The sequence below is a fragment of the Canis lupus genome, chromosome 1 (assembly GCF_048164855.1).
Source record: "Canis lupus baileyi chromosome 1, mCanLup2.hap1, whole genome shotgun sequence".
Lineage (NCBI taxonomy): Eukaryota > Metazoa > Chordata > Mammalia > Carnivora > Canidae > Canis > Canis lupus.
The window spans coordinates 120875908-120890808 of NC_132838.1; the positions used below are offsets into that span (position 1 = coordinate 120875908).

Sequence of the window (14901 nt, forward strand, 5' to 3'; positions counted from 1 at the left end):
AGTCCGAGTCCATAAAAATGAGGCATTGAAGAGGAGGATCGGCTTCCACCCAGTTTTCTCCGTGCAGCTGCCCTGGGAGTTCAGGGGCCCCCTGGGGCCCCCTTGCTCTGCCCCTCCCCCAAAGACTAGGGACATCATACCTGGCCAGGGAAGATCACAGGCCTGAGTCCAGTGGTCCGACCTCCTGGGAGTGGAGGGCATGCCGAGCACAGTCGGCAAAACTGGGCCAGACCTCTGTGCAACCAGCTCCAAAAAATTTACAAAGTAGTAAAGCCCAGGTGGGGAAGGGTGGGGGCAGGTGTATCCCTGTGTGTGCTGGGGGGAGGGGCTTCACACCCCAACACCAAGTCTTGACCTTGGCAGACAGCCCTCTCCTACTTTTCTTCCAAGATTGAGCTGCCCCACCCGCACGCAGTTCCACCCTAGCTCACACCCAGGCTCCCCATGAGGCTACCCCGAGGCCCCACAGAAGTGGCATTAATATACCGCTCCGATTTTCAAAGGTTTATTTCACGTCAAAACTGTAAAAGTTCTTGGGAGAATTTACAGACAAAACATCTGGTTCCTTAAAACAAAGCTACCGGAAAAAGAGAAACAAACTTTCGCTGCTGTGTAAATGCGTAAATGCGCTCTTAGCACACAGTTTAACCCCTGGTGAGGGCCCCAGGGTCCAAATCCTGAGCACATAGGCAGGGGCTGAGGTCCGGGGCTCAGTCCCCGGTGGGGTGTGCAGGCGGAGGCAGTCAGCTTCTCTGCTTCCAGGGCGCTTCCCTTGCCTAGTCCAGACAGTAGTGTGAGGAGGAGTGTGGAAGGGGGCAGACTGGCAGGAGGCCAGCATCCCAGGGGCACCCAGGTAGGAAAAGCCCTTGGCATCACCTCTCTTGGCATAGCTGGGCAGTCAGTGGGCTCCCCAGAGGCCCTCCACGGGGCCTAATGCCTTCACACGACGTACTGGGGGGAGTGCAGGCTCCTTGGGTGTTCCACCCAGCATGCCCTGTCCCTCCAGGTGGCCCCGTTCTCCCCCCAGGGCACAGAACCCCTCTTCAAGACCTGGGTCTAAGCCCCTAAGCTCCTGGGACCTTGGCCTGCCTTGGCTATCCGGCCTGGACTGGTGGCTTCCAGGACTCCTTCTTGCCTATACCGTCCCCCTCAGTGGCCATCCCAAATGAGGACATACTTTGGCCTTCCTTGGGCAGGCCGCCTGTCACCCACTGGCCTCATGCGCACCTTGAACGCAAACGCGGCTGCCTCCAGGCGGTGGCCAACTGCTTCTCCCCCCACCCTCTCACCCCACCTACTTCCTTACCCTTGAGCGGGGTGTTGAGGACCACCTCCCTGCCCCGCCGCAGCCACCACACACTTGTTTGCAGCCACGCCTGCTTTTGACTTTTTTTTTTAAACTCCCAAAGTCGCCCCAGGTGGGGCCCGGGTTGGCCAAGCGCAGGAGCGCTCCTGCTGCGGGGTGGACCCATGCAGGTAGGCCCGGGGGAGCCTGGGACCTGGAGCCTTCCAAGCTCTAAAGGCTGGAGTCACCTTTCTAACCCCTGACCTGAAGGACTGGCAGGTGGGAGGATCCACCGCTCCCACTGCTGCATGGGGCGCAGCGCACCGCGGCGGAGGAGCAGGGTTGCACTGGGCCCAAGTCGCAATCTTGGGGCTCAGGAATTGTTTTCAGGGCCTCTGGGAATTTCCTGGGCTCCTGAACGTGGCCGCGGGGTGAGCCAGCTGGCCGCAGTGGGAGCGGTCGGTTTCTCCTAAGGGCGTCTGTGGCCATTGCGCATGAAATGGGCCGCTCCCAGGCCCCTCAGCCCACTTGTCCTTTTGTTTGCAAGGATTACAAAAAAAAAAAAATCTATCTATCTATCTATCTATGTATCTATCTATCCCAGAAAAGCGGCACCTCCCCAAAGCGGGAGCTGCTCACTGGTCCAGGGGGTTACTTGTGCGTGACTCACTGGGCTAAGTTAGCAGGTGCTCGCGCGGGAGCGGGAAGCCTGTCGATGCTTTCCAGAGGTGTCCGCACCTCCTCCGAGGGGGCCCCGTGCAGAATTGCAGCTCCGCCGCCGGGGCGCACGGCTCGGCCGCACCCCGGAGCGCGCGGCGGCCTTCCCGCAGCAGGAGCCCCCGGGAGCGCCGTGCGCCGCCGGCTCGGCCTCCTCCTCCCCGCGCTCGCGGGAAGCGGCTGCTCATCCCTCCTAAGTCGCGAATCGCGGAACGAAGGCAAGCACAGGGTTTGACCCGCTCCGGGGAGGCGGAACTCCCCGGACACCCCGACACAGATATCTGCAGTGGGAACAGAGGCGGGTAACCTGCCACCCCGCAGAGGTCCGAGCGAGGAGTCGGGTCCTTCCGTGCGCCCTTCCCCTGAACTTCTCAGGGGAGCGCAAAGCAGACCCTGTGGCCCGGCCGTGCAGCTCAGATAGGAAGGTCTGTGTCCTGCGGACCGTGGGGCAGGGGGCTGGGGTGGAAAGCAAGAAGCAGAAGCAGGGGAACCTGCAGCCCCGGCGGAGGAGGTCAGCATTCTTGGAGAATGGCGCCGGGAGCTGCCCGCAAAGCTCCGGCTTCTCCGACACGCGGCCCTGCCCTTTCTCCGTCTGTAAATAACATGTGGGTTACACGCGCGCTGCTGCCCGCCCGCCGGGTCTCCCTAGATCGGGTCCCCGTTTTCGCCTGGGATGCGCGAGTTCCTTCCCGCCCCCCGCCCACTGTCAGGCCGTGCGCGCCGGGCGGCAGCCAGGTGGGGCCTGGCAAAGTTTTGGGGCTGCCCCCTCCGGCCCCGAGCTGCCCCAGGGTGGGCCCAGCCGCAGCGCACTCAAGCCCCCGCGCCCCGGCCGCACGGTGCTGGGGGCCGGTGCGGGAAGCCTCCCTCCCTTTTCTCCTCCGCCACACCCAGTGCACACAGGAGGGGATGGAGAACTTGGAAACGCAAGGGCCGTCCCACTCCGGGGAGGCCTGCCCGAGCTGGCGCCGCGCGGAGGTCCCGGTGCTAAAGGGGGTGCGCGCGCCTCCAAGGGCCCCGCGGGGGGCAGGGTCCCGGGCTGCGGCGCGCGGGGCCAGAACCCCGGCGGGGCGTCCGGGCGAGGCGGCGCGGCCGCAGGATGCGCTCCGCAGAGCCCGCGTTGCGCGTGACGGGCTGCGGCTGCGATGCGCGGCTCATTGACACTGATGGATGCGCCAATGGCCGGACGGACAGATGTTGGGGCGGATCGCGCGGCGCGCGGCGGCCGAGCAGGGGAGGGCGAGGTAGCGGTCGGGTGGCTCGAGGCCCGGGGCTCAGGCCGCGGCCCGCGGGGGGAGGGGGCGGCGGGAACGGGGTTTGGAGAAGGGGGGAGGAGGGGCAGCCAAAGCCCTGGAACTCTCAGCCTCCCGTGCGCGCCGCACCCGGCGGCTCCCGCGCGCTTCGGGGGCGCCCGCGTCGGGGAGGCGAGCGGGGGTGGCGGGGGCTGACCTCGCGGGGCGCCCGCCCTCCGCCGGGCGAGAGGCTCCGGGGCCCGCGCCCAGCACCGGGAGGCCGCGGGCGGCGCCTGCCAACTCACCGTTTCCTCGTTCGCAAGAAGCGTTTCACGCCCCGCGGCCGCGTCTCCGGGGCCTGGAGGGGGGCAGCGGCTCCCGCCGCCGCTCGCCGCGCCCCCCCCCCGCCGCCCCCCGCAGCCCGCCGCCGCCTCCGCCTCCCCCGCCGCCGCGCGGGGCCCGCACCCCGCACCCCGCAGCTCCGAGCGCCCCTGCGCGCGCCCTTACGGCCCGAGGCGGGAGGCCGGCCGCCGCGCATCTGCACCGGGAGGCGGGTGGCCCGAGCGCAGGCCCGCGGGTGGGGGCGAGCGGGGCCGAGCGATCCTGCCGTCTGGGTGAGACCGCGGTCTCCCGGGTCTAGAAGAAAAGAAAGCGTGAAAGGTGCCCGTGAACTTTTGAAACAAACTTGCACAGACAGCCACAAAGGAAAAGGGACGGCGAGGGGGGCCGAGGAAGACGGGGAAAGAAACGCAAGAAAAGGAAACTAAAAAAAAAAAAGAAAAAAAACGGGGGGGAGGAGGAAGGAGGAAGGAAGGGGAAAAAGGAAAAAGGAAGGAGGCCGGGGCTTGCAGCTCCGGGAGCGCGCCGGCAGCCAGTCCCAGGGCGCGGGGCTCCGGCCGGCCCTCGCCGGGACTGCGGGGCGCGGGGTCCAGGGCAGCCCCCCCGGCCCCGCCGGAGCGCGCGGGAGCAGCCCCCCCCGCCCCCCGGACCGCGGCCCGGCGGCCGCCCCCGCAGCCCCGCCAGCGCCGCCCGGCAGCGCCCCGAGCCAGCCCCGCCGCGGCCGCCCCATTCCCGGCCCAGGAGCTGGCCCAGGGAGACGCAATCGAGCCCGCAGCGCATCGATGCGCCGCCGCCCGCGCCGCTCGGGCTCGGGCTCGGGCTCCCGCTCCGCCGCCGCCGCCGCCGCCGCCGCCGCCGCCGCCCCGGGGGGCGCCCCGACGAGCCCCGGCCCGCCCGTGAGTGAGCCCGCGCGGCCCCGCCAGCTCCTCCCCGCGCGGCCCGTCGGCGCCCCTGCCGCCCGATCGCCCAATCAATAATCAATTCTTCTCGCCCAGGACCGCTGGCGAGCGGGCGCCGGGCGCGGTGGCCCAGTCTCGGGGGCGCCCCGGGGCGGCGGCCGGAGGGGGGGGGGGGGCGGGGCTGGGCTCCGGGGCCCGAGTTCCTCCCCGGCCCCCGCCCCCGCCCCCGTCCCGCCCTCGGGGCCGCCCGCGATGGGGCGGGGGGCGCGGCCGGGGGACGGGGCCCGGGACGGGGACGGGGACGGGGACGGGACGGGACGGGACGGGAAGGGGCGCGCGGGGGGACCGCGCCGTTCCCAGGCGGAGGAGCGCGCTCGGGGCGCCCCCTCCCACGCCGACCCCCGGGACCGGCCCGGGAAAGTTTGCCCGGGAAGAAAAAAAAAGAGAAAAAATTGGGGGAAGTGGCGGCGGCGGGTCCCGGGGGAGGAGCCCGGGCGGCGCGGGTGTGGGGGCGGCCCCCGCCCGGTCCGGGCCGCGCTCCTGTCCGCCCCCCTCGGGCCCGGGCATCCCCGGGGCGGGGGCGGGGCGGGGGCGCGGGTGCAGGGGGGGGGGAGGAGCGCGGCCCGGGCGGGGCGGGGCGGGGCGGGGCGGGGGGCGAGCCGGGGCCGCGGGCCGGGCCGGGCCGGGCGGGGCGCGCCCTGGGCGGGGGCGGGGGCGGGGGCGGGCGCGGGCGGGGGTGCGCGGGGTCCGGGCGCGGGGTCCGGGCCGGGGCCGGGGCCGGGGCCGGGGCCGGGGCCGGGGCCGGGGGCGCGGCGGGCGGCGGCGGGCGGGTGACACGATCATCTCCTTTTCCTCTAAGCTTGCCTGTTGCCGACGCCGCCGCTCCAGCCGCGCCGCGGGCAGGAGACTGGACCGCCGAGCCCCGGGCCGCGGCGGCGGCTGGGCGGCCCCCCGGACGCCGTGACCCCCTGCCCGGGGGCGGGGGCGGGGCGGGGCGGGGCGGGGGCGGGGGCCGCGGCGGCCGGGCCGCTCCCGCGCTCGTCCTCCCGCCCGGGCCCCGGCCCCGCGCCCCGCGCCCCGCGCCCCGCGGCGGGGACGGGGCCGGGGCCGGGGCGGGGGGCGGGGGGCGGGGGCCGGGGGGGCAGGGCCGCCGCGCCTCCCCGCCCCCTCCTCCGCGGGCCTCCGGAGCGATTTGTCAAACTTCCCATTCCGCCGGCGGCGCGGTCCTCCTCCTCCTCCTCCTCCTCCTCCTCCTCCTCCTCCTCCCCCGTCGCCACCTCCTCCTCCCGGCCTCCTCCTCCCCCCGCGCTCCTCCTCCCCGCGCCTCCCTCGCCCGCCCTCCTTCTTCCCTCCGCACGTTCGGGGATCGCGGCGGAGCGCGGAGAGGGGGGGACGCGGAGAGCCGGGGCGCAGCAGCATCCTGCGGGCGGCCGCTCTCCGGGGGGGAGGCTCGAGCCGGCCCGCCTCGCCCCCCCGCGGCCCGCCGCCCCTCCCTCCCGCCCTCTCCCCAGCCCGGCAGCGGCGGCGGCGGCGGTGGCAGTCGCCGGAGGAGCATCATGCCGAGGAGGAAGCAGCAGGCGCCCCGGCGCGCAGCAGGTACGAGCCGCTTCCCCTTCCTCCCGCGCCCGCTCCCGCGCCCGCGCCCGCTCCCGCTCCCGCTCCCGCTCCCGCCGGCGCCCGGGCCGCCGCTGCCCGCGCGGAGTAACTCCGGGGCGCGCGGGGCTCGCCGGCCGCCCCGCTCCGCTGCGCCCGCCCCGCGCCCCGGGCGCCCCGCCGCGCTCGCCCTGCCCGGCCCGGCCCGGCCCGGCCCGCACCCACTTGGAGCGGCGCGCGCGCTCGGGGCCGGCCGCCTCCCTGCGCCTGGGCTGCGGGGCGGCCTCCCGCGGGGCGGGGGCGGGGGCGCGGGCGGGGGCCGGGCCGGGCCGGGCCGGGGCCGGGGCGCGGGCGGGGTCACCTGAGTTCCCGGGACACCTTCCGCGCCCTGCGGCGGCGGCGGGCGGCGGGGCGCAGCCGGGTGCGCGCGGAGCGCCCGGGAGCCAGCCGGCGAGTGAGCGAGCGGTCCCCTGGCCACCTTCCTGCTAATCCGATTGATTCTTCATTTATTGGGCCCGACGCGGGCAAGCGGTGGAAGCCAGAGCGCACGGGGTCTGGGTATTGTCAGATGACTGTCAAGCCCGCCTCGGAGGCTGGCGTCCCCTCTGCCCGCGTGTGTTTTCCCTGACCCCCACCCCCTCCTTCCCCTGCTTCTCCCACCCTCATCTCCTCCTCGGAGCACTTACTTCTGGGACGCGTCTGTGTACTTTTTAACCCCCCCCCCTTTTTTTTTCTTTCTTTTTTTTTCCTTGCCAGGAGTGTCAACTCCTGTTAAGACTGAGCCAATTATTATTATTATTATTATTATTTTATGGAAAAAAAGCATCATTGAAAACCAAACAAAAACCCCCACACACACACTCACACACAGACACATAACATTATTTTGCAATAATGTCAGTTGGGGGCATGTTGCCTGGAAGAAGGGTTTCTGGCCCTTTGCCACCCTTGATTTGATGACTGATTGATCGCCCGTCATGCTGCTGCCTTTGATCTATTCATTCCCAATAAACATCAATAAATCACTCGCAATGGTGAGGCCAAGCTCTGTGACGTCACTAGGGCCCTGTCAGTGCAACTTCGGGGATTTGGGAGGGATTGCTGAGAGGACCACATATGGACGGGATGTATTTTGATATGAGTAACGCTCAGACGTGCAGAGGTTCAGATGCTGCCTGAACGGGAGGCTTCAGTGGAGGTTCCTTTCTGTTCTGCTCTTTGGGTGGAAGGAGGGAGAGCGGAGGGAAGGAAGGGTCAGGACATTGCCAGGCGCCCTTGTGGGAGGAAGGCGGGCGTCGCGCCCACGCTTGCCCCTCGGTGAGTGCCTGTGGCAGCCCTGGGGGTGGCGGTGATGGTCACTTCCATCATGTGAGCCGCCACTGCCCTGCCCGTGGAGCTCGCACATTGGCTGCACCGTGGACTGGAGTCTCCTCTCTCACAGGGTCACGCAGAGGGGACGCTCCTCTTTCTTCTCCCAGAAGTGTACTTTCTTGTTCACGCCTCAAGAAAACCCCAGAAGAAAACAGACTTGGTTTGGGGGTGGGGGGGGGGACGGCATGTGATGCAGGTTTTGCTGTGTGTCCTCGGTTGTTGCCCACATTTAGGAAGTTTGCTGATCCCAGCGGCCGTTCTAGGGAGGACGATGCCACCCCAGTGACCTCCTGGCGATGCTTCTTGCCCATCCCACCTTCTCCTTTAAATTCCAAGCTCAAGCAATGAGCTTATCTACCCAAAATAAACTCTAAAAGTTTGGAGGACTCCTTCACAAAGTTGGGCAGTAGGAGTGTCTTGGGCTTCTTCCAGTCTTTGAAATTTTTTCTTTCCTTTTTGGATGCACATTTTAAGGTATCTGTGTGCCTCAATCAAATGAACCATATGTGATTACATCTTTACATTTAGTTTAGAACTCTCTCTACGGTTGCTTCATCTTTTCTCCTCCACCTTGCCAATCTGAGACTCTTCTGTGATAACTTTCTGCTAAAAATATTAGCGAAGGAGGACCTGTGCTGTTGACTAAATCCATGTATTTTTTTTTTTTTTTAAAAGAAGCAACCTGTTCACTAACCTTTTTGCACCTTTAAAAAAAAAAAAAAAAGACAGCCAGGAAATCTCAGGTCCGTTAAGAAATATTCATTATATAAAAACTTGACTGCCCGGCTAATAGGAGATGGAAGAATGGTTTTGCTCTATCAAAATGACCCGTCAAAACGACTTTGTTTCATATTTGATTTAATTGTCTCTCTCCTGACAGGCACATTCATCAATAGCTTAATGGTCAATCAGAAGTTGGCAGCGTGAGTGCTTTCTTTCTTTCCCATACCCTGGTTTTGGATTTACTTTATCAGAATGCCTCTGCCTAATGGACGTGTGGAGGAGGGGGTAGAGAATGTCTGAAGAGCTACTTATTTAAGAAGAGGGGAGGGATAGGAAAAAAAAGAAGAAGAAGAACAACAAGAAGAAGAAGAAGGAGAAGGAGAAGGGAAAAAAAAAAAAAAAAAGAATCCTCCACACTTAGGCCGGAGCTAACTATGCGCAGGCCAATAAGTGAGCTGCCTGAGGATTTTGTTGGTTGGTTGGTTTGGGTGGACGAGAAACTTCCCATTTTTTCCCTCCTGTTTTTTAGTTCTCACAGCTGCAAGTTATAAGGTTCATGCCTGCTTTTGTGGCATCCCGGGAGTGATGACAAATTGATTGCTTTGCACTGATACAGAGTGGGGAAAAAGAAAGATGTCTGCTGATTGGTAACTGGAAATCCAGTCCCCAGCAACCTTGAGAACACTCGAGAATTTTTTTTTTCCCCTCCAAACTGAAAGGTCCGCTCAGCCATAAAAAAAGAAAAGTTGTTTTGCCAGCTTCATTAGTGTTCACCTAATTAGCTGTAAACCTGATGGATTCCTGACAGCTTTAATGATTGGAGATGACAAGCTCGACGCAGTGTCATCCAGCAGAATTAGGTTTGCAGCTAGTTTGATGTAATCAAGTTGATATTACACAGTCCTGGCTGCCTTTAGTTGTGCATTAACTCAATTTTCTGCTGCAGGTGACAAATGGGCTTTGGTACCTGGATAATCATGTCATAGGAATTAGGGCCCTTTTAATGGTCTGGGGTAGAATAACAACCACAATGGGCTGAGAGCTGGGTCGAGCTTGCAGACGGAGCACACAGGTGCACGCAGTCTTCATATCTAGGCCAAATGTAACATTGCTCTCCAGAAGGCCAGAGCAGGCTCTAAGAATCCCTGAAAAGACGTATTTCTGTACTTTAGGATTTTTTTTTCTCCTCTCTCCTTCTTTCCTTCTTTCTCCTTCTTTCTCCTTCTTTCTCTCTTTCGGCAGAAATCATGCCTGGCTTCTGTTCTCAAAGGGAGAGAGACATTTCTTCACCTGCCGGAGAGAAACCTGGGCAGGGGTGTCCTTCCTCCGGGCGTGTAATTTCAAAGGGCCGTACGTTTGTGCTGGCCAGATGTTGCTGCCTCAGAGGAGCGGGGCTGGAGAGGCTAGTGTCCTTCAGGCAAAATGACCATCGTCCCTTGCTCAAAACGGGACTCTCACCTGTGCGTGATTTTTTTTTTTTTGGAACAAGTATTTTTCTGAAGATCCCAGAAAAAAAAAAAGAGAGAGAGAGAGAGAGAGAACGAGAGCAGTATTTCCTAGCAGATTACATTTTATCCATTCATAGCCATTTTCCCGGGGAGGAGGGAGACTGTAAAATCTTAAACCTAAATTGCCTCAACTTGCAAAAAAAAAAAAAAAAATCCTTAATGAGCAACAACTTGCCACTGACCCCTTTGGAGTCTTACTCGTCGAAAGAGGAGAGTCTTCTTCTAAGGAGTTCTTGGGGGGGGGGGGTCACATCACGAGGGTAAACCTTAGAGCATCTTGATTTTTGTGAAAGTGGCCTGAACTGCTTGGGTTCTGCTCGTGTCCCCGGTCACCGTGGGTCCCCCTGGGGCAGGATGGGTGGGTAGGTGGCAAGGCCCAGGGCGTTGGCGGGGCCGGGAGACGTGGGCGTGCCTCACCCGGCGTACCTGGCTGCGTGCAGGCACTGCCCTCCTGGCCCTCTGAGGTCTCGTCCACATGCTGGGCAGCTCCTCTTGGTGACGGAGGCACGTGGAGCGTTCAGGAGGGGCATGTCGGCCTCGGCCCTGGGAACCCATTCGCTCTCAAGCTTGCCGCACGTGCCTCCTCTGGACAGGTGTCCTGCCCTGTAGCGAGGTGACGAGATGACGGGTTCGGGCTGCACTGCGACCGCCCCCCTCCCGTTTTCCTACAACACGGGAGGAACAATGCACATTTTAAAAAAGGAAAAATCAGGAAGATGAAGGAGAAAAACAAAGAGGCCAGAAGGCAAGGCTGCCCTCCCTGGACATCCACCCAGGGAAGCGAATCTTCCAGAATCAGTGGCTGTGCCCCCATTATCTTGACAGTTGTCAGTTAGGGCTTCACTGCTCTCCAGGGCCACACTTGATTGTGAGCGGTGGATGTTGTCAGTTGGTTCCCAGCGTTGCCTTGAGCGCGCTCATAAGCGAGCCATAGTCAATAGCTGACGTTATCAGCAGCTCTTCCCCAAATTGTCTCACACGTCTGCCTTTTCCCTCTTTTTACCAAAGATTGTTTTGTAAAGCGATGGGAACGAAAGGTGACTGCTCAGGGCCCTGGGGGTGCCGGGAAGCCCAGGTGAGGTCCCAGAATTAAAGCCATTCCTTCCTCTCCCCCCCCACCACCCACCTCCCACCCTGCCTCCACCTCCACCTCCATCTCCACTCCTGGGGTTTTTGGAAGCAGAAGGATCCCCTTCTTGAGGGCAGAGTGCCTGCACCGTTTCGGGGGCTTCCCGTCGTACCCAGGTGGTGGCAGAGCCAGGGCTGCAGTCACAGGCAGGGGCGTGCAAGGGACAAGAGCGGAGTCCCCGTCCTGGTGCACAACAGCCATGTTCATCCAGGGACGTGAGCAGGTCCCAGTTATTCCGGGTGCAGTTTGTGAGGCTTTCCTGCTGGCCCATTTTTATTCCTGCCTGTCACTGGACAATCTATAAAAATAGCTTTGGTCTGGTAGTAGGAAAAAAAAAAAAAAAAGAAAGAAAAAAGAAAAGGAAAAAAAAAAAAGAAGTAGGGTGTGTGTCGGTTCTGTGTTAGTATGCAGCCCGGTTAGGTGGATGGGCCTTTCTTCCGAGGCAGCTGTCTGGGGGCACCCCTGAGCATCCTCCCACGGCCCACGGGAAGAGACAGGACAGCGCAGAGCAGCGCCAGCACTTCCTGCAGACCCTCTCAGGTGTTCGCGGTGCGACTGCCTGGCGGCACGTGTGTGCGTGTGCGTGTGTGTATTTTAGTTATGCTCCAAATTGTGGTTTCTCTGTCTGAAGTTAAAAATGAAAGGTGAATACAATATATTGTATTTGGTAACAATGATATGGACTGGTACATCTAGACAGATAATGTGCAGTTGTAATTAGACTCAATAGACAGGCAGTCATTTTTAAATTCTTTGACACATGCATAAAATAGTCATATAATAAGATAAGATGACAATTTTATGTTAGGTTGATAAAGTGTCCCGATACATGCATTTAAATGTCTGTAAGCCTTTAAAAAAAAAAATCCAGACAGATTAATTCTAGTTTCCAGTATTTGCAGTTAGTCATTAAATTAATTTTTAAATCCTACTAAACAATGGCTATGAATATGGGTTTTTTTTTCCTTCTAGATTTTTTTCTTTTTCTTTTCTTTCTTTCTTTCTTTTTTTTTTTTAATTTTTTTTTTACCTGAATTGCAAAGGGTGGATACATAGACTTGGTAGCTTTCTCTGATTTTTCAACATTGGTAAACAATTACATGAGACGTGGATGTAAAGATTCAGTTTGCTGTTTGCAACCAGGATTGTGCTGTGCGTTTTCGGAAATAAAAGAAAAAGAGGCAGTAATGGAGCATAATCTGCTTATGACCACTTGCCTGAACAACTGTCATACTCTAGGTTTAGGAATCTTTATTAGAAAGATTACATAGTGTCCTTGACCAAATATTGAATATTTTATAAGCCCCATTTAAAAAAGAAGACATTTCGAGCACATACACTCGATTTGATCAGCACTTAGATTCTTGGGTTTAATTACTTTCAGTTCTGTAAATTATTTTAGTATTTCAACAAGAGTGGCCCAGGAGAGGTATTGTGGGTGGGTGGGTGGCGAGAGGGGGGGGTGGGTGAAGGCATTTCTCTAAAGGTCACGTTACCTGGACTCTTCGCCCATCTTCTTACCTTGTTTTCTCAGATGTGCAAAGGTGTGGCTCTTGAAGAATAATTTCAATTTGTTTGGGCCTAATGATAAATTATTAATTCATACTGTCAGGACACATGTTATTAATTATGACTGTGTTTTCTTCATCTAGAACAGCTGTTGGGGAAACAGTGTAAGTTCAGATTGTCTTCAGGGGGAGGGCGCCAGAGCCAGGAACTTACCAACTCCTTGTCATCATGCTCTGGGTCCCCTTGCTTGGGGAATAAAGCATGGCAGGGAGCGGAGAGAAGGGGAGAGGGAACCTGTCTGTTCTAGACCAAGATGGGCACTGGCAGATGCTAAGGACGTGCGTTTTCTGAGAAAGCAAGCCTGACTCCCCACGCTCCGGGAGTTCTGAAGGTGGGACCCGGCCCCCACGTCCAGGTCCAGGTTGGCCGCCCTCTTCACCCCGCCGGCGTGTCTCGTTTTCTTCTTACTCCCTGGTAGACCAGAAGGTCGTGGTCGCGAGTCCATGGCCACAGAAAGCAAGATCCTCTGAGCGCCTGTTTGTTCCCCAACCTGGAACCCGTCCTTAATGGAGGGCAGAGCGCGCCGTTTGGTAATATACGTGAAATGACTCAAATTCATTTACTTTTGATTTTTCCATTCCCATCATTTTATCTAGCCCTATGTATTCAGTTTCCTCTGAGTTCTTTGAGAAATGCATGTTGCATAAAATAGGCAATTTTTAATGAACAATTTAATGTAAATGGGTTTTGAATTTAAATTAATATTAATGAAGCCTTGAGTGAATTTATTTTGCATACGTAAAGACTTGTAAGTCTTTCACCCATGTGCTTTCTCCTTTATGTAGTAACATTGGTTGGGTGGATTAACTAGCGCCTTTTAAAGATTTACACTTAAAAAAATTAAATTGATTTTATATGTCCAATAGCACCGACGTATTATTAGGCAAAGGTGTTACTTAATTTAAAGAAAATATACCTCATTTCCTATTAAACCTCTCAGTTTCCATTACCCTGTTCTTCCTGCAAGCTGCCGTTGCTTTGGCATTTGCTGCTGGGGAAAATACACACCAACAATAGTTACTACAATCAAGATGCTTTCTTTCTTTGGCTTACCTCTAATGCATTATGTATCCTGGAATGATGGGAAGTTCTGTAATTAATTCTGTTAGATGTAATTGCTATAATCACTTTGATGTTACACATAATAAAGGTAATATGGTAAGCACATAAAAAATATAAACACCTTATTGTAACACTACCACTAAAATTCCTTCTCGTCGAGGCTGGCTTAGAGACAAGTGTTCCTAACTAGTTTTGGCCATAGGTGACAATTTATCCGAGCCGCGTTCATTGATATTCCAAAGGAGAGTCATTTATTGGAAAGGATGGGCCTTGTCTTGGAGAGATCTCCAAGCCGGTTGCCTAGGAATCTTAATGCCCTTTTCCTTAAAGATGTGGCTAATTAGAAAAGGTGACCATTATCTCCTGTAGAGGAGAGAGGTACGCGCTCCGGAAGCGGCCGCGGACCGAGGTAAGACGGTGGCATCGGAAGGGACAGGGGCGCTCCGGGAAGGGTGATTTGGAGAGCGGGGATTTCAGAGCCACAGAGGGGCTGCTGTGCAGGTTTTCTCGTGGTGTGGGATCATGGGAAGTGCCGTGTGTACGCGTGTGTGAGCGCGCGCAGGCGACAGCACGTCGGAGCACGTGCTCGTGGGTAACCAGGCCAGGCCACCCTTCCGTGCGGGCAGGGACCTTGGCACAGAGTGACGGCTTTTTGGCTACTAGTCTGCTCCTGCCCGGTCGGCGGGGCAGCTGGGGGGCCGTGCCCGTTGCACGCATCCCCGCGTGGGGGACCTGGCTGGTGCTGCCTGTTGGAGCGGACCGGGGGGGGGGGCCCTGGACACCGGGCCCCGAGCCCTCGGGCGCCCACCCTGCACGCGGGCCGCCGCAGGACGCGAGGGGCCTTCGCCCAGGCCCCCACGCACGCAGTCCTTGCGGGATGCTTCCAAACACGTGTCCGTTATTCTTTGCTGGTGCGGTTTGCAGGAGGTGGAGGATGTGGTGGCTCAAGAAGCTTGTCGCTTGAGTTTTTTATCCCCCCCCCCGCCCGTGGATTTCCGGGGGTCAGACTAGCTCGGGCATCGGAGGGCCTCCGTCCCCGGCTGCACCCTGGCCCGTGCGCTGCAGAGGTCACGAGGCCCCGTGACCCGGCATCGGCTTCGGGTGGGAACCAGCCCTGCACGTCCGTATTGTCCTTCCCCGCGCGTTGTGGGCGCTGAAGCACGTGAACCAGTCGTTCGCAGAAATCAGAGGAGCCTAAGTGTCCGTGTGACGGGGGGGATGCCCGAGTCCCTGTGGAGGCAGCTCGGGGTGCTTTCCGGTGGCCGTCAGACGGACGGTGACAGCGGGCCAGGGCGGAGCGGGGTGCCGCCGAGGGGGCCTGGCAGGGGCGGCGGCCAGGTGACGGGGTCCTGGGGCCTGGGCCCTGGGTCGGCCACAGCCAGGCAGCCACCAGCCCTCCCGCCGTGAGCCCGGGCTGGTTTTGATGGCGAGGATGATAAAAGGTCTGAGAACTCCATAGGCCCCTGTAATCAGGGCC

At 59.6% G+C, this 14901-nt stretch overlaps 1 protein-coding gene and 1 long non-coding RNA gene across 3 annotated transcripts in view; one reads left to right on the forward strand and one right to left on the reverse strand.

Annotated features, from left to right (window-relative positions):
• Nucleotides 1-489: 489 nt before the first annotated feature.
• LOC140608057 (uncharacterized) lies at nucleotides 490-3601 on the reverse strand. The gene is made up of 2 exons (XR_012010011.1): nucleotides 1956-3601; nucleotides 490-776 (listed from the first exon to the last, which is right to left on the reverse strand). It is a non-coding gene; the product is annotated as an uncharacterized lncRNA (long non-coding RNA).
• Nucleotides 3602-5591: 1990 nt separating this feature from the next.
• Nucleotides 5592-14901, forward strand: part of TSHZ3 (teashirt zinc finger homeobox 3) — an 86000-nt gene continuing 76690 nt past the window's right edge. For both annotated transcript variants that reach the window (XR_012010027.1, XM_072782849.1), the window contains exon 1: nucleotides 5592-6065. Coding sequence is in view for 1 of the 2 variants with exons in the window: in XM_072782849.1 (XP_072638950.1) it covers nucleotides 6026-6065 (40 nt within the window). In the remaining variant the exon portion in view is untranslated. The remainder of the gene's footprint in view (nucleotides 6066-14901) is intronic.